The sequence below is a fragment of the Somniosus microcephalus genome, unplaced genomic scaffold (genome assembly GCF_052327205.1).
Source record: "Somniosus microcephalus isolate GS21.2 unplaced genomic scaffold, FLI_Smic_1.0 scaffold2, whole genome shotgun sequence".
Lineage (NCBI taxonomy): Eukaryota > Metazoa > Chordata > Chondrichthyes > Squaliformes > Somniosidae > Somniosus > Somniosus microcephalus.
This window is the reverse complement of record NW_028225189.1, coordinates 3,148,585-3,173,076: the sequence shown is the minus strand read 5'-3', so window position 1 is coordinate 3,173,076 and position 24,492 is coordinate 3,148,585. Positions and strand designations below refer to the sequence as shown.

Genomic DNA, 24,492 nt, shown 5'->3' with positions numbered 1-24,492 from the left:
ATAGAATGGTTACAGCACAGAAGGAGGCCATTCAGCCCGTCGAGCCCGTGCCGGCTCTCTGCAAGACCACTTCAGCGAGTCCCACTCCCCGCCCTTTCCCCGTAACCCTGCACATTTCTTTACTTCAGGCACTTATCCAATTCCCTTTTGAAAGCGGTGATTGAATCTGCCTCCACCACCCTTTCAGGCAGTGCATTCCAGATCCTAACCACTCGCTGAGTAAAAAAGTTTTTCCTCATGTCGCCTTTGGTTCTTCTGCCAATCACCTTAAATCTGTGTCCTCTGGTTCGCGACCCTTCCACCAATGTGAACAGTTTCTCTCTATCTACTCTGTCCAGAACCCTCATCATTTTGAACACCTCCATCAAATCTCATCTCAACCTTCTCTACACTAAGGAGAACAACCCCAGCTTCTCGAGTCTCTCCACATAACTGAAGTCCCTCATCCCTGGAACCATTCTTGTAAATCTTTTCTGCACCCTCTCTAAAGCCTTCACATCCTTCCTAAAGGGCGGTGCCCAGAATTGGACACAATACTCCAGTTGGGGCCGAACCAGTGTTTTATAAAGGTTCATCATAACCTCCTTGTTTTTGGACTCTATACCTCTATTTATAAAGCCCAGGTTCCCGTAAGCTTTTTTAACCGCTTTCTCAACCTGCCCTGCCACCTTCAACGATTTGTGCACACATACCCCCCGGTCTCTCTGTTCATGCACCCACTTTAGGATTGTACCCTTTAGTTTATATTGCCTCTCCTCATTCTTCCTACCAAAATATATCAGTTCGCACTTTTCTGCATTAAATTTCATCTCCCACGTGTCCGCCCATTCCACCAGCCTGTCTATGTCCCCTTGAAGTCTATCACTATCCTCCTCACTGTTCACTATACTTCCAAGTTTTGTGTCATCTGCATATTTTGAAACTGTGCCTTGTACACCCAAGTCAAAGTCATTAATATATATCAAGAAAAGCAGTGATCCTAGTACCGACCCCTGGGGAACACCACTGTGTACCTTCCTCCAGTCTGAAAAACAACTGTTCACCACTACTCTCTGTTTCCTGTCACTTTGCCAATTTTGTATCCATGCTGCCACTGTCCCTATTATTCCATGGGTATCAACTTTGCTGGTAAGCCGAGTATGTGGCTCTTTGTCGAACGCCTTTTGGAAATCCATGTACACCAAGTTAACCGCATTGCCCTCATCAACCCTCTCTGTTACCTCATCAAAAAACTCAATCAGAATCAGAGCGGCCGGGCCCAGCGGACGTGCGGCCAGGGCCCAGGCACCAGGAAACCCAGGGTGCAGCGCCTCCCCCATCCGAGCCGCCGCTTCCCGGTTTCTTCAGCCGGTTCCACCAAGTCCGACTCGGGGCAAAGGACAGGAGCCAGGCTCCCAGAATGGCCCGTGGCCCCGGAGAGCATATGCACTCTCAGCGGGGAAATCAGCGCGTTGGATAGAGCGGTTTCTGGGGCGCGGTGAATGTGGGTGCTGCGGCCACCATTAGTCAACAGCTGTGGGGAAGAGTTTTATTGCAGGTGATGGAAGGTAGGTCCCTGGCCCCCTGTGTAGGTCTTTTTGTTGCTTCAGTTTGAGCTGGAGTGGAGATGGAGGAGAAGCTGCTGGGTTTAATCCCCAGTACTTCTGAGCCCAGGGGGACCCAACAGTTTCCAATGTGTGACAGTCAAGGGTGGTGGATTCTGGGGGAGATTAGGTTGTTACACAGACACTGTCCCTACAATGTAAAAGAGTATTGTTTTAGGAATAAGTATTTCTGTAGAGGCTTTTAATCCATTTTACATATACAGGTTTGTTTTAATTCATTCTTGGGATGTGGGCGTCGCTCGCAAGACCAGAATATGTTGCCAATCCCCATTTTCCCGTTGAGAAGGTGATGGTGGGCCGCCTTCTTGAACCGCTGCAGTCCGTGTGGTGAAGGTACTCCCACAATGCTGTTGTGTAAGGAGTTCCAGGATTTTCACCCAGTGATGATGTAGCAACGGCGATATATGTCCAAGTCAGGATGGTGTGTGACTGGGAGAACTTGGAGGTGATGGTGTTCCCATGCACCTTCTGCCCTTGTCCTTCTAGGTGCTGGAGGTTGTGGGTTTTGGAGGTTCTGTCAAAGTTCTGGTCGAGTTGCAGATGTATAAAGTCCGTCTCCTTCACCCCCTCCCACTCCCACCTCTCTCTCTCTCTCTCTCTCTCTCTCTCTCCTCCCATAGAGGCCAGAGGCCCAGACCAGGTGGCAGATTCCCTTCACCAAGGGACATTAGTGAACCAGTGGGATTTTATGACAATCCGGCAGCTTTCATGGTCACTTTTTTCTAGTGCCGGCCCCACAAATGACCAGATTCATGGAGCTCAATTTCACAACCTGCCTCTTTAGTGGGTTCTCTCTCACGCTCCCTGTTTTAAATTCATTTTACAGGGTATTAGAAGGGGAGGATTTGCAGACAGGAAACTCAAACCAAACATCACGTCAAGATCTGACACTCACTCGATTCATCAGGAACTGAATATCATCGGCCTTTGAATATGGAAGCAAAAAGCACCGTTCACATCGGGAAGAGGCCGTTCACCTGCTCCGAGTGTGGGAAGGGATTCACTAATTCATCCCGCCTGCTGAGACACCAGCGAGTTCACACTGATGAGAGACCTTTTAACTGCTCGGACTGTGGGAATTGCTTTAAAAGTTCCGGGGCACTGATACACCATCAACGTGTTCACACTGGGGAGAGACCGTTCAGGTGCTCGCACTGCGGGACTGGGTTTGGGCAGTCATCTGACCTCACTGTACACCAGCGAGTTCACACTGGGGAGAGGCCGTTCACCTGCTCCGTGTGTGGGAAGGGATTCACTCGCTCATACCACCTGCTGACACACCAGCGAGTTCACACTGGGGAGAGGCCATTCACCTGCTCCGTGTGTGGGAAGGGATTCGCTCGTTCATCCAACCTGCTGATACACCAGCGAGTTCACACTGATGAGAGACCTTTTAAATGCTCGGACTGTGGGAAGTGCTATAAAGTGTCCAGGGAACTGATACGCCATCAACGTGTTCACACTGATGAGAGACCGTTCAGGTGCTCTCACTGCGGGACTGGGTTCAGGCGATCATCTGACCTCACTGTACACCTGTGCACTCACACTGGGGAGAGGCCGTTCACCTGCTCTCACTGCGGGACTGGGTTTAGGCAGTCATCTGAGCTCACTATACACCAGCGCACTCACACTGGGGAGCGGCCGTTCACCTGCTCCGTGTGTGGGAAGGGATTCACTCGCTCATCCCACCTGCTGACACACCAGCGCACTCACACTGGGGAGCGGCCGTTCACCTGCTCTGACTGTGGGAAGGGATTCACTGAGTCATACCACCTGCTGACACACCAGCGAGTTCACACTGGGGAGAGACCGTTCACCTGCCCTGAGTGTGGGAAGGGATTCACTCAGTCATCCCACCTGCTGAGACACCAGCGAGTTCACACTGGGGAGAGGCCGTTCACCTGCCCTGAGTGTGGGAAGGGATTCACTCAGTCATCCAACCTACTGACACACCAGCGAGTTCACAAGTGACTGCAGGGATTGGATTCTGTTGTTGCTGCTGTTAATCACATCCAGGACTGAACCATGTTCATTCTGACAGGTGGGGATTGTTTCTGCTGATGTTAATAAGTCCGGGAACTGGGCTGGAGTTTAATATTCTGGATAGATGTCAAATAAATCAGCTTTGTGTTAAACACATTGTTGCAGATTTTCTTCTTGCCCACCTCAGTGTTTAGCATCACCTGGCTGGAGCTCAGAAAGGACAATCTGGGGGAGGATCATACGGTGGGAACAGAACTCCAGCCTGGACACAGTCCTTCAGGGCCACACTGAGAGGGGCAAACGGCACTTTGGTCTTTCTCGTCTCTCTTCACTGACAGAAAAGTTGCCGTGCGGGTTAATCTCGAGGCGTGTGAGAAATGTGTCCCAGCTGCTCTCTGCCATGGTTTAGAGCTCCTAGACACGGAACTGGAGGCTCCTTTATGAATGTAGCCCAGTGCTTTTTATTTAATGGCCTTATTAACCTGTGTTGCTACTTTTAGTGATTTGTGTATCTGTATCCCTGGATCCCTCTGCTCCTCCAGCCCATTTAGACTATTAGGGGGAAATTCGGTGGTGCCCCCTTTGTGTCGCTAACGTCACCGGGGCTAATTTTAGCGCCCTGAAAAAGTTAGCGCCCCTGCGCATTAAATTCAGTGGTAGCGCCCCAGGCAGGAGGCGGGGTGGTAATGGAAGCGCTCCCCTCCCTCTTGAGGCGCTACCAGTGAATTTCACGGTGCTTCGTGTAACGTCGCCATACCCGTCGGCACATAGCACCATGTTATAGCAGACCTCCCTCCCTGATTAAAGGGGAGGGGCCTAGCACTGCGCACACCGGGGCCCTGCTGGGCCACTGGGGAACGGGGTGTTGGATCAAGAGGAGCGCCGGGCTGAGAGATCGTGGCCGGCACCCCGAAGAATAAAGGGGAAACATAGAAGATAGGAGTAGGAGTAGGCCATTCGGCCCTTTGAGCCTGCTCCGCCATTCAATGAGATCATGGCTGATCATCCAAATTCAGTACCCTGTCCCTGCCTTCTCCCCATATCCCTTGATCCCTTTAGCCTTAAGAAATATATCCAACTCTTTTTGAATATATTTAATGAACTGGCCTCCACCGCCCTCTGTGGCAGAGAATTCCACAGGTTCACCACTCTCTGGGTGAAGAAATTCCTCCTGATTTCAGTCCTAAATGGCTTACCCCTTATCCTTAGACTATAACCCCTGGTTCTGGACTCCCCGGCAATCATAAAAATCCTTCCTGCATCTACTCTGTCCAGACCTGACAGAATTTTATAGGTTTCGATGAGATCCCCTCTCATTCTTCTAAACTCCAATGAGTATAATCCCAATCGACACAATCTCTCCTCATACGTCATTCCTGCCATCCCAGGTATCAGCCTTGTGAATCTTCGCTGCACTCCTTCCATGGCAAGAACGTCCTTCCTCAGGTAAGGAGACCAAAACTGCACACAATACTGAAGGTGCGGTCTCACCAAGGCCCTGTACAACTGTAGCAAGACATCCTTGTTCCTGTACTCGAACCCTCTTGCTACGAAGACCAACATACCATTTGCCTTCTTAACTGCCTGCTGCACCTGCATGCTTACCTTCAGCGACTGGTGCACAAGAACACCCAGGTCTCTTTGCACTTCCCCTTCTCCCAATCTATTGCCATTCAAATAATAATCTGCCTTCCTGTTTTTGCCACTAAAGTGGATAACCTCACATTTATCCACATTATAGTGCATTTGCCATGTTTCTGCCCAATCACCCAATCTGTCCAAATCATACTGGAGTTTCACGACATCCTCCTCACAGCTTACCCTCCCACTCAGCTTTGTGTCATCTGCAAATTTGGAGATATTACATCCAATTCCCCCGTCCAGATCATTAATACATATTGTGAACAGCTGGGGTCCTAGGACCGATCCTTGCAGTACCCCACTAGTCACTGCCTGCCACTCGGAAAACGACCCGTTTATTCCAACTCTTTGCTTTCTGTCCGCCAACCAGTTCTCTATCCAGGTCAATACCTTGCCCCCAATCCCATGTGCCTCAATTTTGCACGCTAATCTCTTATGTGGGACCTTATCGAAAGCCTTCTGAAAGTCCAAATACACCACATCCACTGGTTCTCCCTTATCTATTTTACCAGTTACATCCTCAAAAAATTCCAGATTAGTCAAGCACGATTTACCTTTTGTAAATCTATGTTGACTTTGTCCGATCCTGTCACTGCTTTCCAAGTGCTCTGCTATTACATCTTTTATAATAATAGATTCTAGCATTTTCCCCACTACCGATGTCAGGCTTACCGGTCTATAATTCCCCGCTTTTTCTCTACCACCTTTTTTGAAGCATTAGCTACCCTCCAACCCATGGGTACTGTTCCAGAGTCTATTGAGTTCTGGAAGATGACCAGCAATGCATCTACTATTTCTAGGTCCACTTCCTTAAGTACCCTGGGATGTAGATTATCAGGCCCTGGGGATTTATCTGCTTTCAGTCCCATCAATTTTCCTAGCTCCATTTCCCTACAAATACTGATTTCTTTCAGTTCCACCCTTTCATCAGGCCCTATGTCCCCCGGCATCTCTGGGAGGTTATTTGTGTCCTCCTTTGTGAAGACAGAACCAAAGTATGAATTTAGTTGGTCTGCCATTTCTTTGTTTCCCATTATAAATTCCCCTGATTCTGACTGTAAGGGGCCTACGCTTGACTTCACCAATCTTTTTCTCTTCACATGTCTATTAAAGCTTTTACAGTCAGTTTTTATGTTCCCTGATAGCTTACTCTCATATTCTATTTTCCCTTTCTTAATTAATCCCTTTGTCCTCCTTTGTTGAATCCTAAATTGCTCCCAATCCTCAGGATTATTGCTTTTTCTGGCCAATTTATATGTCGTCTCCTTGGATCTTATGCTATCCCTAATTTCCCTTGTTAGCCATGGTTGAGTCACCTTTTTTGTTTTATTTTTATGCCAAACTGGGATGAACAAATTCTGTAGCTCATCCATTTGGTCTTTGAATGTTTGCCATTGCCTATCCACCATCAACCCTTTGAGTGTCATTCCCCAATCAATCCTACCCAACTCGCTCCTCAGACCATCGTAGTTTCCTTTATTTAAATTGAGGACCCTAGTCTCTGAGTGAACTACTTCATTCTCTATCTTAATGAAGAATTCAATCATATTATGATCGCTCAGACCCAAGGGGCCTCGTACAAAATAAAAAGTTGCCGCCCGACACCTGCCCTTTAAGTGGCATCGCTATGGTTGCAGGAACGACCCCTGACCCTGTCAGACATATCGTCCAGCGATAGGTCAGAGGTCGCAACCCAAGGTTGCAGCCGGGGTGCTGCACATGGTGATGACGTCATTGCCGGCGGTGCAGCGCCACGGGGCGCTACCGGCTACCGCCACCGCTAACCTCCCGCTGAATATCACAGGAGGCACAAAGCAACCCAATTTCACCCCCTTGTCCAAGTAGTGAGTGGCCTCCTTATTCTTCCCACCAAAACACACCACCTCACACTGATCTACAGTGAAATTCATTAACACACCACCTCACACTGATCTACAGTGAAATTCATTTGCCAATTACATGCTCATTCTGAAATTTATTAATGTCTTCTTGCATTTTGTCTTCCTCAGTATTAACTCTACCTCCCAATTTGGTGTCATCGACAAACTTTGAAATTGTTCTTCTGATTCCCGAGTCCAAATCGTTTATGAACAACAGTGAATCCCAGCACCGATCCCTGTGGAACTCCACTTCCCACCTTTTGCCAGTCTGAGTAGCTGCTCCCAACCCCATCTCTCTGTTTTCTGTTTTGTGACCAGCTTGCTATATCAATAAACAGTATGTAAGACCGACAAGATGACCAAGGTCAGGCCGTGTGGAGTGAAGGGCCCGGCAGCAGAATGGATGGAAAGCTGGCTACAAAACAGAAATCAGAGGGTTGAAGTTCAGGGAAGTTTGTTGCGATCTTTCCATCCATTCTGCTGCCTGGCCCTTGACTCCACATGGCCTGACCGTGTTCATCTTGTGGACCGTACATACTGCAGACAGTGCACCAGTGGTGGATATTGAGTCCTGTGGCAGGGGCGTCCCTGACAGGGTTACAGACCCTTCAGCCACTGGACTAACATGGAGGCTCTTGTTTGGGGCCTGAGGCCCACCCCGGGTGTTTGTAAAGCAGATAATGTTGAGTGTTTTAATAATGGGGCTCGGGGCCTACCTGCAGTTTATTAATCTCCCGACCCCGCTCCCACCGACCAGCAGCTCCGCCCGGCGACCGCGCAGGGCTTTCTTTGTAAAGTCGGTGAGGGACACATGACCCGGGCCCACGGCCTGATTGACGGGAGCTTCCGACCAATAGGGAGCGAGCGGGGTGGGGCTGGAGGAGCGAGCTGGCGGCGGGTCCTCCAACCAATCGGGGAGCCCACGGGGCGGGACTTGCACCGGCTGATTATCTGATCCGCAGGGCAGCGAGTTTCTCCAGTCCCTTGTTCAGGGCCCGGGGCCAGGGGAGGCTGTGGGCCTTTATTCCCCTCATTGGACACAAGGCTCTTTGGCTCACAACCCACGGGCTCAGATTGCAAGACAGACTTTTTAAATACATGAATAAAAGCAGATAAACCTCGTGCTTCTGTGGCACAAACTTTTTAATATTTGGGAGTAAAAGTACAAGTTTTTTCCCCTCTGGGGAATTAGTTATTAGTTTCAGGAAACAACAACAACCACTTGTATTTATAAAGCACCTTTAATGTAGTGAAACATCCCAAGGCTCTTCACAGGAGCGTTAGAAAACAAAATCTGACACCGAGCTACATAAAGCGATATTCGGGCAGATGACCAAAAGCTTGGTCAAAGAAGTAGGTTTTAAGGAGCATCTTAAAGAAGGAGAGAGATGGAGAGGTTTAGGGAGGGAATTCCAGAGCTTAGGGCCCAGGCAGCTGAAGGCACGGCCACCAATGGTGGAGCGATTAAAATTGGGGATGCTCAAGAGGCCTGAATTAGAGAAGCGCAACTATCTCGGAAGGTTGTCGGGGCTGGAAGAGATTCCAGAGATAGGGAGGGGCGAGGCCACGGAGGGATTTGAAAACAAGGATGAAAATTTTAAGGATGAGACACTTGAAGAAAAGCAGGGATAATAATAACAATCAACTTTATTGTCATTGTTAGTGCACAAGTGCAGTACAACGAAATGTAAGCTTGCGGCTCCCGAGAGTGTACATTTAGATTAAGACATTTAAACATTCAACATTCATTTGGCTTGTAATACATTAACATAAACATAATAAAGTGCATTGGCAGATGTGCAGGCTTTAGAGTTTATTTGTGGAGTTCAGTAGGATGACAGCCCTGGGAAAGAAGCTGTTCCTAAATCTGGTCGTTCAGGTGCGAATGCATCTGTAGCGTCTCCCAGATGGCAGGAGGGCCCTTATGGGACAGGGTCGCTAATTCTGTTCTGCGACAGTTACTGGGACAGACTGTATCTCCCCTCTCCTCCACACAGGGATTTGTGGTAGTTAAAGGGACAGCAATTCTCCTTGTTTTGCGAGATTGTAATTAAAGGGACACTGCTCTGAGATGGCTGCGAACTTTTACTGCCACCAGCCTTTCTAAAACATCTTCCTTTTTTGAGGATCTGTGTGAACAGGCTGGTGACTCAGCAGGTGGGATGAACTCTGAAACCTCTTTGCACAGTCAGATCATTTAAAGGGTCTCTCATCGGTTCTGGGGCAGGAGGGATCTGGTTAACAGTGATCACAATATCATTAGGTTTAAAGTAGTTATGGAAAGGGACATAATAAAATCAGCGGTGAAAATACCCAGCTGGAAGAGAGCCAATTTCAGTGATTTGAGAAGGGATCGAGTACAGATGGACTGGAAACAAAGATTGTCCAGGAAAACAGTGAAAGACCAATGGCAGGCCTTCAAGGCTGAGATAGTTCAGGTACAAACCAAGCATATTCCCATAAGGAGGAAAGATGGGCCATCCAAAGCTGGAGCTCCCGATGACAAAGGATACAGAGGTTAGAATAAAACAGAAAAAGAAGCTTTACGACAAATGTCAGGTACAGAATACAGTCAAAAACCAGGCAGAATACAGAGAGTGCGGGGGAAATTGAAACAGGATATAAGAAGGGCAAAGAGAATATGAGAAAAGATTAGGGGGTAATATAGAAGATAGGAGCAGGAGTCGGCCATTCGGCCCCGCGAGCCTGCTCCGCCATTCAATGAGGTCATGGCTGATCATCCAAATTCAGTAATTTCAGCAAAATACTGCGAATGCTGGAAATCTGAAATAACAACAGAAAATGCTGGAAATACTCAGCAGGCCAGGCAGCATCCGTGGAGAGAGAAACAGAGTTAACGTTTCAGGTCTGGGACCCTTCATCAGAACTGATCAAGGGTCCCAGACCTGAAACGTTAACTCTGTTTCTGTCTCCACGGATGCTGCCTGGCCTGCTGAGTATTTCCAGCATTTTCTGTTGTTAATCCAAATTCAGTACCCTGTCCCTCCCTTCTCTCCATATCCCTTGATCCCTTCAGCCTTAAGAAATATATCCAACTCTTTCTTGAATATATTTAATGAATTGGCCTCCACTGCCTTCTGTCGTAGAGAATTCCACAGGTTCACCACTCTCTGGGTGAAGAAATTCCTCCTCATTTCTGTCCTAAATGGCTTACCCCTTATCTTTAGACTGTGACCCCTGGTTCTGGACTCCCCCGCCATCAGAAACATCCTTCCTGCATCTAGTCTGTCCAGTCCTGTTAGAATTTTACAATTTCAATGAGATCCCCTTTCATTCTTCTAAACTCCAGTGAGTACAAGTCCAATTGACCCAATCTCTCCTCATACGTCATTCCTGCCATCCCAGGTATCAGTCTGGTGAATCTTCGCTGCACTCCCTCCATGGCAAGAAAATCCTTCCTCAGATAAGGCGACCAAAACTGCACACAATACTCAAGGTGTGGTCTCACCAAGGCCCTGTACAACTGCAGCAAGACATCCTTGCTCCTGTACTCAAACCCTCTCGCTACAAAGGCCAACATACCATTTGCCTTCTTAACCGCCTGCTTCTCCCGCTGCTGAGACAAGTGGAATGCAGCAGAGGGCGCTCTTCTGAGTTTGGGGCTCAGGCCTGTTAGTGGAGCAGTGCAGAGGGAACTTTACTCTGCACTGGGCTTTACTCCCTCAGCACTGCACTGGAGGGGCAGCACAGAGTTTTAGACTCGAGACTCTGGAGTGGGACTTCAACCAACAACTTTCTGACTCAGAGGAGAGAGTGCTGCCGCCCCAGCCACGGCTGACACTCTGTATCTAACCCGTGCTGTACTTGCCCTTGGAGTGTTTGATGGGACAGTGTAGCGGGAGATTCACTCTGTATCTAACCCGTGCTGTACCTGTCCTGGGAGTGTTTGATGGGACAGTGTAGAGGGAGCTTTACTCTGTATCTAACCTGTGCTGTACCTGCCCTGGGAGTGTTTGATGGGACAGTGTAGAGGGAGCTTTACTCTGTATCTAACTTGTTCTGTACCTGCCCTGGGAGTGTTTGATGGGACAGTGTAGAGGGAGCTTTACTCTGTATCTAACCCATGCCGTACCTGCCCTGGGAGTGTTTGATCGGGCAGTGTGGAGGGAGATTCACTCTGTATCTAACCCGTGCTGTACCTGCCCTGGGAGTGTTTGATGGGACAGTGTAGAGGGAGCTTTACTCTGTATCTAACCCGGGCTGTACCTGCCCTGGGAGTGTTTGATGGGACAGTGTAGAGGGAGATTCACTCTGTATCTAACCCGTGCTGTACCTGCCCAGGGAGTGTTTGATGTTGACACCAGGTGCTGAGAATGTTAAAATGTTCCTTTCCCCACAGTGACATCCAACACCTTCATGAACACAAAAATTCACTTCAAGAAAGTAACAGAAACCCATCAGCTTCTCTCCTGGACACCGACATTGAGGGGACAGGGAATGTCTGTAACAAGTCATCAATTAGCTCTCGTCTTATCTTATAAACAGGGCCTCAATAGACTGGGTGTTTCAAACAAAGCTGATTTATTGATACAGAATATTAAAATCCAGTCCAGTTATTGGGGTTTTAATATCCACGAAATATAAGATGGCCACTAATAAATCCAGGAGGGAATTCAGGAGAAACTTCTTTACCCAGAGAGTGGTGAGAATGTGGAACTCGCCACCACAAAGAGTAGTTGCGGCTAAAAGTACAGATGCATTTAAGGGGAAGCCACATGAGCGTGTAAGGAATAGGAGGATATGTTGATCGGGTTAATTGAAGTAGGGTGGGTGTGGGGCATAAACACCGGCATGGACCAGTTGGGTTGAAAATCCTGATTCTGTGCTGTACATTCTATGTAACACCAAGAACAGTCAAAAGAAGGGAATCATAGAAACATAGAAGATAGGAGCAGGAGTAGGCCATTCGGCCCCTCGAGCCTGTTCCGCCATTCAATGAGATCATGGCTGATCATCCAAATTCAGTACCCTGTCCCTGCCTTCTCCCCATATCCCTTTAGCCTTAAGAAATATATCCAACTCCTTCTTGAATATATTTAATGAATTGGCCTCTACTGCCTTCTGTAGTAGAGAATTCCACAGGTTCACCACTCTCTTGGTGAAGAAATTCCTCCTCATCTCAGTCCTAAATGACTTACCCCTTATCCTTAGACTGTGACCCCTGGTTCTGGACTCCCCCACCATCGGGAACATCCTTCCTGCATCTAGTCTGTCCAGTCCGGTTAGAATTTTATAAGTTTCAATGAGATCCCCCCTCATTCTTCTAAACTCCAGCGAGTATAAGCCCAGTCGACCCAATCTCTCCTCATACGTCATTCCTGCCATCCCAGGTATCAGTCTGGTGAATCTTAGCTGCACTCATGGCAAGAACATCCTTCCTCAGATAAGGTGAGCAAAACTGCACACAATACTCAAAATGTGGTCTCACCAAGGCCCTGTACAACTGTAGCAAGACATCCTTGTTCCTGTACTCAAACACTCTCGCTACGAAGGCCAACATACCATTTGCCTTCTTAACTGCCTGCTGCACCTGCATGCTTACCTTCAGCGACTGGTGCACAAGGACACCCAGGTCTTGTTGCACTTCCCCTTCTCCCAATCTATTGCTGTTCAGATAATTATCTGCCTCCCTGTTTTTGCCACCAAAGTGGATAACTTCGCATTTATCCACGTTATACTGCATCGGTCAGGCATCTGCCCAATCACCCAACCTGTCCAAATCATATTGGAGTTTCTCAACATCCTCCTCACAGCACACACGCCCACCCAGCTTTGTGTCGTCTGCAAACTTGGAGATATTACATCTAGTTCCCTCGTCTAGATCATTTATAGTGTGAATAGCTGGCGTCCTAGGACCGATCCCTGCGGTACCCCACTAGTCACTGCCTGCCACTCGGAAAAAGACCCGTTTATTCCAACTCTTTGCTTTCTGTCTGCCAACCAGTTCTCTATCCAAGTCAGTACCTTGCCCCCAATCCCATGTGCCTTAACTTTACACGCTAATCTCTTATGCGGGACCTTACCGAAAGCCTTCTGAAAGTCCAAATACACCACATCCACTGGTTCTCCCTTATCTATTCTACCAGTTACATCCTCAAAACATTCCAGTAGATTAGTCAAGCACGATTTACCTTTTGTAAATCCATGTTGACTTTGTCTGATCCTGTCACTGTTTTCCAAGTGCTCTGCTATTACATCTTTTATAATGGACTCTAGCATTTTCCCCACTACCAATGTCAGGCTTACCGGTCTATAAGTCCCTGTTTTCTCTCTACCACCTTTTTTGAACAGTGGGGTAACATTAGCTACCCTCCAATCCATGGGAACTGTTCCATTGTCTATAGAATCATCAGCACAGCAGTTATATAATTTTTTGTGATATATATAAATGACCTGGATATTGGAATTCAGTGTAGAATTTCTAAATTTGCCGATGACACCAAACTTGGTGGTGTGACAAACAGTGAGGATGATACCAATCCACTGCAACAGGACATAGAAAGGCTAGCAGAATGGGCAGACAATTGGCAGATGGAATTTAATACAGAGAAGTGTGAGGTGATGCATTTTGGCAGAAGGAACAGGGAGAGGCAATATACACTTAATGGCACAGTTTTAAAGAGTGTGCAGGGACAGAGGGACCTGGGAGTTAATGTGCATAGGTCCCTGAAGGTGGCGGGACATATTGACAGAGTGGTTAGCAAAGCATATGGGATCTTGGGCTTCATAAATAGAGATATTGAGTACAAAAGTAGAGAAGTGATACTGAAACTTTATAAAGCACTGGTTAGGCCACAACTTGAGTATTGCATCCAGTTCTTGTCACCAAACTTTAGGAAGGATGTGAAGGCCCTTGAGAGGGTGCAGAGGAGATTTACCAGAATGGTTCTGGGGATGGGGGATCTTAGCTACAAGGACAGGTTGGAGAAGCTGGATTTGTTTTCATTAGAGCAAAGGAGGTTGAGGGGTGATTTGATAGAGGTGTACAAGATTATGACGGGTTTGGATAGGCTGGACGGGGAAAGGCTGTTCCCACTAGTTGATGGTACAAGGACTAGGGGACACAGATTTAAGGTTATGGGCAAGAGATACAGGGGGGACGTGAGGAAAAACTTTTTTACGCAGCGAGTGGTGATGACCTGGAACTCGGTGCCGACGGAAGTGGTGGAAGCAGAGAAACTCAATGTTTTCAAGGGGAGGCTGGATAGGCACTTGAGGGAAATAAACTTGCAGGGCTACGGGGATAGAGCGGGGGATTGGGAGTGACTGGATTGCTCTACAGAGAGCTGGCATGGATTTGATGGGCCGAATGGCCTCCTTCTGTGCCGTTATGACTCTATGACTGTGACTGGAACCGTGTGAACGCGCTGGTGTCTCAGCAGGCTGGAGTACTGAGCGAATCCCTTCTCACACACGGAGCAGGTGAACGGCCTCTCCCCAGTGTGAACCCGCTGGTGCATCAGCAGGTTGGAGGACTGAGTGAATCCCTTCCCACATACAGAGCAGGTGAATGGTCTCTCTCCAGTGTGGACTTGCTTGTGTGTCAGTAGGTGGGATGGCCGAGTGAATCTCTTCCCACACACAGAGCAGGTGAACGGTCTCTCCCCAGTGTGAACTCGCTGGTGTCCCATCAGATCCCCAGAGCTTTTAAAGCTCATCCCACAGACAGAACATGTAAACGGTCTCTGATCGGAGTGAAGTCGCTGGTGTTCCTTCAGATCCCCAGCGCTTTTAAAGCTCATCCCACAGACAGAACATGTAAACGGTCTCTGATCGGAGTGAAGTCGCTGGTGTTCCTTCAGATCCCCAGAGGTTTTAAAGCTCATCCCACAGTCAGAACATTTAAATGGTCTCTCATCAGTGTGAACTCGCTGGTGTCCCAACAGGTGGGATGACTGAGTGAATCCCTTCCCACACACGGAGCAGGTGAATGGCCTCTCCCCGGTGTGAACTCGCTGGTGTCCGTTCAGAGTGCTGGAGCTTTTAAAGCTCATCCCACAGACAGAACATATAAATGGTCTCTGATCAGAGTGAACTTGCTGGTGTTGCTTCAGATCCCAAGAGGTTTTAAAGCTCTTCCCACAGGCAGAACAGTTAAATGGTCTTTCATCAGTGTGAACTCGCTGGTGTGCCAGCAGGTGGGATGGCCGAATGAATCCCTTCCCACACACGGAGCAGGTGAATGGTCTCTTTCCTGCTCTCTCCAGCTGGTGTCCCTTCAGCTCCTGGGACATTTGAAAGCTTTTCCCACAGTTGGAATGTTTCACCGGCCTCTCCCCAGTGTGAACTCGCTGGTGAGCCAGCAGATTCGAGGACCGAATGAATCTCTTCCCACACACGGAGCAGGTGAACAGAATCTCTCCTGCTCTCTCCAGCTGGTGTCTCTTCAGCTCCTGGGACCTTTTAAATCTCTTCCCACAGTCAGAACATTTAATCGGTCTCTCATCACTGTGAACAAGCTGGTGTCTCAGGAGGGTGGCAGAATGAGAGAATCGCTTCAAAAACACGGAGCAGGTCAACGGTCTCTCATCGGTGTGGACAAGCTGGTGTCTCAGCAGCACGGACGGTGCAATTAATCCCTTCCACACACGAGGCCGGTGAACGGGCTCTCCCTAGTGTGTAGCCACTATGGTCGCTTCAAGCACTTGTAGATTTTGAAGCTCTTCCCACACTCAGAACATTTAAAAGGTCTCTCATCAGTGTGAACTCACGGCTGTGCCAGCAGATTGGATGAGCGACTGAATCAGGTCCTGAGGAAACGTGTAACTCTGTCAGATCTTGAGGTGATGTTTGGTCTGAGCTTCCTGTCTGTAAATGCTTCACTTCGAAAACCCTGTAAAAGGAGTGTAGAAAGGGTAAGGGGGAAGCAGGAATTTTTTTGGGCTTATTTTGCCTCAAAGAACAAACAGGGCAGAGCCGGTCCCACTGGTGTCCTGCCGTGCCCACAATAACCAGCGGGCCAGAAACAGCCCAATCCACCTCACTGACTTGGCCCTAAAGTCAAATCAAGTCTCATCAAATGACATCCTTTGTGACTGTGACAAAGGTAAACTATCCCTCCTCATCCTTCCTGACTTGTCTGCAGCCTTTGACACAGTTGACCACTCTATCCTTCTCCCAACACCTCTCCACCGTCGTCCAGCTGGGTGGGACTGCACTCGCCTGGTTCCATTCTTATCTATATAATCGTAGCCACAGAATCACCTGCAATGGCTTCTCTTCCCACTCCCGCATCGTTACCTCTGGTGTCCCCCAAGGATCTATCCTTGGTCTCCTCCTATTTCTCATCTAAATGCTGCCCCTTGGTGACATCATCTGAAAACACAGCCTCAGTTTCCACATGTACGCTGACGACACCCAGCTCTACCTCACCACCACTTCTCTTGACATCTCCACAATCTCTAATCCGGTTCTGGGTGAGCAGAAATTTTCTCCAATTAAATATTGGGAAGACTAAAGCAATTGTTTTCGGTCCCTGCCATAAACTCCATTCCCTAGCCACCGACGCCATCCCTCTCCCTAACATCTCTCTGAGGCTGAACCACACTGTTCACAACCTTGGTGTCATATTTGACCCTGAAATGAGCTTCCGAACACATATCCGCAACATAACAAAGACCGCCTATTTCCACCTCGGTAACATGGCCCGTCTCCACCCCTGCCTCAGCTCATCCGCTGCTGAAACCCTCACCCGGGCCTTTGTTACCTCGAGACTCGACTATTCCAACGCACTCCTGGCTGGCCTCCCACATTCTACCCCACGTAAACTTGAGGTGATCCAAAACTACCCGTGTCGTAACTCAACGCCGAGTCCGGTTCACCCATCACCCCTGTGCTCACTGACCTACATTGGCTCCCGGTTAAGCAGTGCTTCGATTTCAAAATTCTCATCCTTGTTTTCAAATCCCTCCATGGCCTCGCCCCTCCCTATCTTAGTTATTCCCTTCAGCCTCACAACCACCCGCCCCCCGCGATAGAATCACAGAAAAATTACGGCACAGAAGGAGGCCATTCAGCTCATCTTGTCCATGCCGGCCGATTAAGTGCTATCCACACTAATCCCACTTTCCAGCACTTGGTCCGTAGCCTTGTAGGTTACGGCACTTCAAGTGCATATCCAAGTACTTTTAAAATGTGATGAGAGTTTCTGCCTCTACCACCCTGTCAGGCAGTGAGTTCCAGACCCCCACCACCCACTGGGTGAAAACATTTCTCCTCAACTCCCCTCTAAACCTCCGACCAATTTCTTTAAATCTACGCCCCCTGGTTGTGGACCCCTCAGCCAAGGGAAATAGGTCCTTCCTATCTAGGCCCCTCAGAATTTTATACACCTCAATCAGGTCTCCCCTCAGCCTCCTCGGTTCCAAAGAAAACAACCTCCTCCCCCCCCGACCTGAGACATCTGCGTTCCTCCAATTCTGCCCTCTTGAGCATCCCTGATTATAATCGCTGCACCATCAGTGGCCGTGTCTTCTGTTGCCTCGGCCCTAAGCTCTGGAATTCCCTCCCTGAACCTCTCCGCCTCTCTTTCATAGAAAATAGGAGCAGGAGTCGGCCATTCGGCCCCTCGAGCCTGCTCCGCCATTCAATGAGATCATGGCTGATCAAAACCCACCTCTGTGACCAAGCTTTTGGCCATCTGCCCTAATTTCTCCTTCTGTGGCTCGGGGTCACATTTTTCAATGTCTTACAATACTCCTGTGCAGCGCCTTGGGACGTTTTCCTATGTTAAAGGAGCTATAGAAATACAAGTTGTTGTTGTTCTCATTGTTGGAGGTGAGCTCTGAACAGGCCCCGCCCCCACCCCCTACTCTGCATGCGCCGCTCCAATGTGAGCGCGGGCTCTGAACAGGCCCCGCCCCTTCCCCCTCCCCCGCATGCACCGCTCCAAGGTGAGCGCGGGCTCTGAACAGGCCCCGCCCCCTCCCCCTCCCCCGCATGCGCCGCTCCAAGGTGAGCGCGGGCTCTGAACAGGCCCCGCCCCCTCCCCCTACTCCGCATGCGCCGCTCCAAGGTGAGCGCGGGCTCTGAACAGGCCCCGCCCCCTCCCCCTACTCCGCATGCACCGCTCCTAGGTGAGCGCGGGCTCTGAACAGGCCCCGCCCCCTCCCCCTACTCCACATGCGCCGCTACAAGGTGAGCGCAGGCTCTGAAAAGGCCCCGCCCCCACCCCCTACTCCGCATGCGCCGCTACAAGGTGAGCGCGGGCTCTGAACAGGCCCCGCCTCCTCCCCCTACTCCGCATCCACCGCTCCAAGGGGAGCGCGGGCTCTGAACAGGCCCCGCCCCATCCCCCTACGCCTCTCCAAAGTGAACGAGGGCTCTGAACAGGCCCCGCCACTCCCCCTACACTGCATGTGCCGCTCCAAGGTGAGCGCGTGCTCTGAACAGGCCCCGCCCCACCCCCTACTCCGCATGCGCCACTCCAAGCTGAGCGCAGGCTCTGAACAGGCCGCACCCCCTCCCTTACTCCACATGCGCCGCTCCAAGGTGAGCGCAGGCTCTGAACAGGCCCCGCCCCCACCCCCTACTCCACATGCGCCGCTCCAAGGTGAGCGCAGGCTCTGAACAGGCCCCACCCCCTCCTCTACTCCGCATGCGCCGCTCCAAGGTGAGCGCGGGCTCTGAACAGGCCCCGCCCCATCCCCCTACTCCGCATGCGTCTCTCCAAAGTGAGCGCGGGCTCTGAACAGGCCCCGCCCCTCCCCCTACACTGCAGGCGCCGCTCCAAGGTGAGCGCGGGCTCTGAACAGGCCCCGCCCCCACCACCTACTCCGCATGTGCCGCTCCAAGCTGAGCGCGGGTTTTGAACAGGCCCCGCCCCCTCCCCCTACTCCGCATGCGCTGCTCCAAGGTGAGCGCGGGCTCTGAACAGGCCCCGCCCCCTCCCCCTACTCTGCATGCGCCACTCCAAAGTGAGCGCGGGCTCTGAACATGCCCCGCCCCCTGCCCCGACTCCGCATGCGCCACTCCAAAGTGAGCGCGGGCTCTGAACATGCCCCGCCCCCTCCCCCTACTCTGCATGCGCCACTCCAAAGTGAGCGCGGGCTCTGAACAGGCCCCGCCCCCTCCCCCTACTCCGCATGTGCCGCTCCAAGGTGAGTGCGGGCTCTGAACAGGCCCCGCCCCCTCCCACTACTCCGCATGGGCCACCGGGCCCCGCTCCCGAGGATGAGTCGCTACCGCGCCTGCGCAGGGCCTCGCATTCTGGGTCGGCCCGGGCAACCGTGAGAGTCCCGATCACCGGCGGAAAGTGAGTTTTATGAGGGTTTTTTATATAGAGGAGAGAAGCGCGGGCGGGGAGATAAATAAAAAGAAAATACAAACCGCACCGTCCCAGCGCCCTCCCGGCACCGAGCGGAGCGGATTGAGCGGCCGCAGCCCCTTGTCTTCTGCAGGGAGCCGGACTGGGACACGTCATCAACTCCACGGCGGTGACTGACGGGAGCTCTGACCAATAGGGAGAGAGTGGGCGGAGCTCGGAGGACTGAGGTGGCGGCGGGTCCTGCAACCAATCGGGGTGTCCGAGGAGCGGGACTTCCGCCACCTGCTTCTCCCGCTGCTGAGACAAGCGGAATGCAGCAGAGGGCGCTCTTCTGAGTTTGGGGCTCAGGCCTGTTAGTGGAGCAGTGCAGAGGGAACTTTACTCTGCACTGGGCTTTACTCCCTCAGCACTGCACTGGAGGGGCAGCACAGAGTTTTAGACTCGAGTCTCTGGAGTGGGACTTCAACCCACAACCTTCTGACTCAGAGGAGAGAGTGCTGCCGCCTGAGCCACGGCTGACACTTGGTATCTAACCCGTGCTGTACCTGCCCTGGGAGTGTTTGATGGGACAGTGTGGAGGGAGCTTTACTCTGTATCTAACCCGTGCTGTACCTGCCCTGGGAGTGTTTGATGGGACAGTGTAGAGGGAGTTTTACTCTGTATATAACCCGTGCTGCACCTGCCCTGGTAGTGTTTGAATGGACAGTGTAGAGGGAGCTTTACTCTGTATCTAACCCGTGCTGTACCTGCCCTGGGAGTGTGTGATGGGACAGTGCAGAGGTAGCTTTACTCTGTATCTAACCCGCACTGTACCTGCCCTGGGAGTGTTTGATGGGACAGTGTACAAGAAGCTTTACTCTGTATCTAACCCGTGTTGTACCTGCCCTGGGAGTGTTTGATGGGACAGTGTAGAGTGAGATTTACTCTCTATCTAACCCGTGCTCTACCTGCCCTCATGAGCAAATTTGGCTAGGGTAAATAAAATCAGAGAGTTAAATGCGTGGCTCAAAGACTGGTGTGGGAGAAATGGGTTTTGCTTCTTGGGACACTGGCAGCAGTACTGGGACAGGAGAGAGCTGTTCCGTTGGGACGGAGTTCACTTGGCCAGTGCTGGGACTAGAATCCTGGTGAATCGAATAACTCGGGCTGTAGAGAGGGCTTTAAACTAATTAGCGGGGGGGAGGTTTCAAGAGAGCGAAAAATAAAAATGTCAGCGGAGAAGGCAATAGAGCAAGGTAGCAGTGGAGGAATTAAAAACCAGAGCGTGTCAGGAAGGGACAGAATATATAAAGATAAAGGTAAAGTTGTAAAGGGGGTAAAAGCAGGAATAAATTGTCACAAAACATATTTTAAAGTTCTTTATCTGAAAGCACGCAGCATTCGTAACAAAATAGATGCGTTGACGGTACAAATAACTACACATGGGTATGATCTGGTGGCCATTACGGAGACATGGCTGCAGGGTGACCATGACTGGCAACTAAACATTGAGGGGTATTTGACTATTAGGAAGGACAGCCAGGAAGGAAAAGGAGGTGGGGTGGCTGTGTTAATAAAGGATGGAATCACTGCAATAGTGAGAAATGATATTGGGTCAAAGGATCAGGATAGTGAAACGGTTTGGGTGGAAATAAGGAATAATAAGGGGAAAAAGTCACGAGTGGCGTAGTCTATAGGCCTCCTAACAGTTGCAACTCTATTGGTCGGAGTATAAATCAGGAAATAGTTGGGGCTTGTAATAAGGGAACAGCTATAATCATGGGAGATTTTAACTTTCATATTGACTGGACAAATCAAATTGGGCAGGGCAGCCTTGAGGAAGAGTTCATAGAGTGCATTAGGGACGGGTTCCTTGAGCAGTATGTTACTAAAACAACCAGGCTCTCTTGAAACCTCCCCGCCACTAATTAGTTTAAAGCCCTCTCTACAGCCCGAGTTATTTGATTCACCAGGATTCTAGTCCCAGCACTGGCCAAGTGAACTCCGTCCCAACGGAACAGCTCTCTCCTGTCCCAATACTGGTGCCAGTGTCCCAAGAAGCAAAACCCATTTCTCCGACACCAGTCTTTGAGCCACGCATTTAACTCTCTGATTTTATTTACCCTAGCCAAGTTTGCTCATGAGGGCAGGTAGAGCACGGGTTAGATCCAGAGTAAAGTTACCTCTACACTGTCCAAGGCAATCTTAGATCTGGTCCTGTGTAATGAGACAGGATTAATAAAAAATGTCCTAGTAAAGGATCCCCTTGGAATGAGTGACCATAACATGGTTGAATTCCAAATTCAGTTGGAGGGTGAGAGAGTTGGATCTCAAACCAGCATACTAAGCTTAAATAAAGGAGACTATGAAGGTATGAGAGCAGAGTTGACTAAAGTGGACTGGGAAAATAGATTAAGGTGTAAGACGGTACATGAGCAGTGGTGTACATTCAAGGAGATATTTCACAACTTTCAAGAAGAATATATTCCACTGAGGAAAAAGGGGCGTAAAAGAAAAGACAGCCATCCGTGGCTAATAAAGTAATAAAGGATAGTATCCGACTGAAAACAAGGGCATATAAAGTAGCCAAATCTAGTGGGAGGATAGAAGATTGGGAAGCATTTAAAAGCCAGCAAAGAATAACTAAAACATTAATTAAGAAAGGGAAGATAGATTATGAAAGTAAACTCGCAAAAAATATAAAAACAGATAGCAAGAGTTTCTACAGTTATATAAAAAGAAAAAGGGTGGCTAAAGTGAATGTTGGTCCCTGAGAGGACGAGACTGGGAAGTTAGTAGTGGGGAACATGGAGATGGCAAAAACGCTGAACAAATATTTTGTATCAGTCTTTACAGTAGACGACACTAAAAATATCCCAACACTGGAGAAACAGGGGGCTATGGGGGGGAGGAGCTAAACACGATTAAAATCACTCAGGAGATGGTACTCGGTAAGATAATGGGACTTAAGGCGGATAAATCCCCTGGACCTGATGGCTTACATCCTAGGGTCTTGAGACAGGTAGCGGTGGGGATTGCGGATGCATTGGTGGTAATTTTCCAAAACTCCCTAGATTCAGGCAAAGTCCCAGCAGATTGGAAAACTGCTAATGTAATGCCCTTCTTTAAAAAGGGAGGTAGACAAAAGGTTGGAAACTATTGACCAGTTAGCCTAACATCTGTGGTTGGTAAAATGTTGGAGTCCATTATTAAGGAAGCAGTAACAGGACATTTGGATAAGCATAATTTAATCGGACAGAGTCAGCATGGTTTTATAAAGGGGAAGTCATGTTTGACAAATTTGCTCGAATTCTTTGAGGATGTAACAAACAGGGTGGATAAAGGGGAACCAGTGGATGTGGTGTATTTGGACTTCCAAAAGGCATTTGACAAGGTGCCACACAAAAGATTGCTGCACAAGATAAAAAATCACGGGATTGGGGGTAATATACTGGCATGGGTGGAAGATTGGCCATCTAACAGAAAACAGAGAGTTGGAATAAATGGTTCATTCTCGGGTTGGCAATCAGTAACTAGTGGTGTTCCGCAGGGGTCAGTGCTGGGACCCCAACTCTTTACAATCTATATTAACGATTTGGAGGAGGGGACCGAGTGCAACATATCCAAGTTTGCCGACGATACAAAGATGGGAGGGAAAGCAGTGAGTGAGGAGGACAGAAAAAACCTGCAAAAGGACATAGACAGGCTAAGTGAGTGGGCAGAAATTTGGCAGATGGAATATAATGTTGGAAAGTGGGAGGTTATGCACTTTGGCTGAAAAAATCAAAGAGCAAGTTATTATCTAAATGGAGAGAAACTGCAAAGTGCTACAGTACAAAGGGATCTGGGGGTCCTGGTGCATGAAACACAGAAGGTTAGTATGCAGGTACAGCAGGTGATCAGGAAGGCCAATGGAATATTGGCTTTTATTGCAAGGGGGATAGAGTATAAAAGCAGGGAAGTCTTGCTTCAGTTATACAGGGGACTGGTGAGGCCACACCTGGAATATTGCGTACAGTTTTGGTTTACATATTTAAGAAAAGATATACTTGCTCTCGAGGCAGTTCAGAGAAGGTTCACTCGGTTGATTCCGGAGATGAGGGGGTTGACTTATGAGGAAAGGTTGAGTAGGTTGGGCATCTACTCATTGGAATTCAGAAGAATGAGAGGCGATATTATCAAAACATATAAGATTGTGAGGGGGCTTGATCGGGTGGATGCAGGGATGATGTTTCCACTGATGGGTGAAACTAGAACTAGGGGGCATAATCTTAGAATAAGGGGCTGCCGTTTCAAAACTGAGATGAGGAGAAACTTCTTCACTCAGGGTGGTAAATCTATGGAATTTGCTACCTCAGATAGCTGTGGAAGCTGCGACATTAAATAAATTTAAAACGGAGATAGACAGTTTCCTAACTGATAAGGGAATTAGGGGTTACGGGGAGCGGGCAGGGAAGTGGACGTGAGTTTCGGTTCAGATCAGCCATGATCCTATTGAATGGTGGAGCAGGCCCGAGGGGCCGTATGGCCTACTTCTGCTCCTACTTCTTATGTTCTTATGTTCTTTTTCTCTTCACATATCTATAAAAGCTTTTAGTCAGTTTTTATGTTCCCTGCAAACTTACTCTCATATTCTATTTTCCCTGCAAACTTACTCTCATATTCTATTTTCCCCTTCTTAATTAATCCCTTTGTCCTCCTTTGTTGAATCCTAAACTGCTCCCAATCCTCAGGTTTACTGCTTTTTCTGGCCAATTTATATGTCGTCTCCTTGGATCTTATGCTATCCCTAATTTCCCTTGTTAGCCATGGTTGAGTCACCTCTTTTGTTTTATTTTTATGCCAAACTGGGATGAACAAATTCTGTAGTTCATCCATGCGGTCTTTGAATGTTTGCCATTGCCTGTCCATCGTGAACCCTTTGAGTGACATTCCCCAATCAATCCTACCCAACTTGCTCCTCAGACCATCGTAGTTTCCTTTATTTAAATTTAGGACCCTAATCTCTGAGTCAACAACTTCATTCTCCATCTTAATGAAACATAGAAACATAGAAGATAGGAGCAGGAGCAGGCCATTCGGCCCTTCGAGCCTGCTCCGCCATTCAACGAGATCATGG

At 49.2% G+C, this 24,492-nt stretch overlaps 1 protein-coding gene across 1 annotated transcript in view; it reads left to right on the top strand.

The window, feature by feature from the left end:
- The window catches only part of LOC147084104 (uncharacterized), a 56,652-nt gene that overhangs the window by 8,218 nt on the left and 23,942 nt on the right, over positions 1 to 24,492 (top strand). The window contains exon 2 of the mRNA XM_085979874.1: positions 2,431 to 3,535. Coding sequence (XP_085836000.1) covers positions 2,538 to 3,535 — 998 coding nt within the window. The 5' untranslated portion in view covers positions 2,431 to 2,537. The remainder of the gene's footprint in view (positions 1 to 2,430; positions 3,536 to 24,492) is intronic.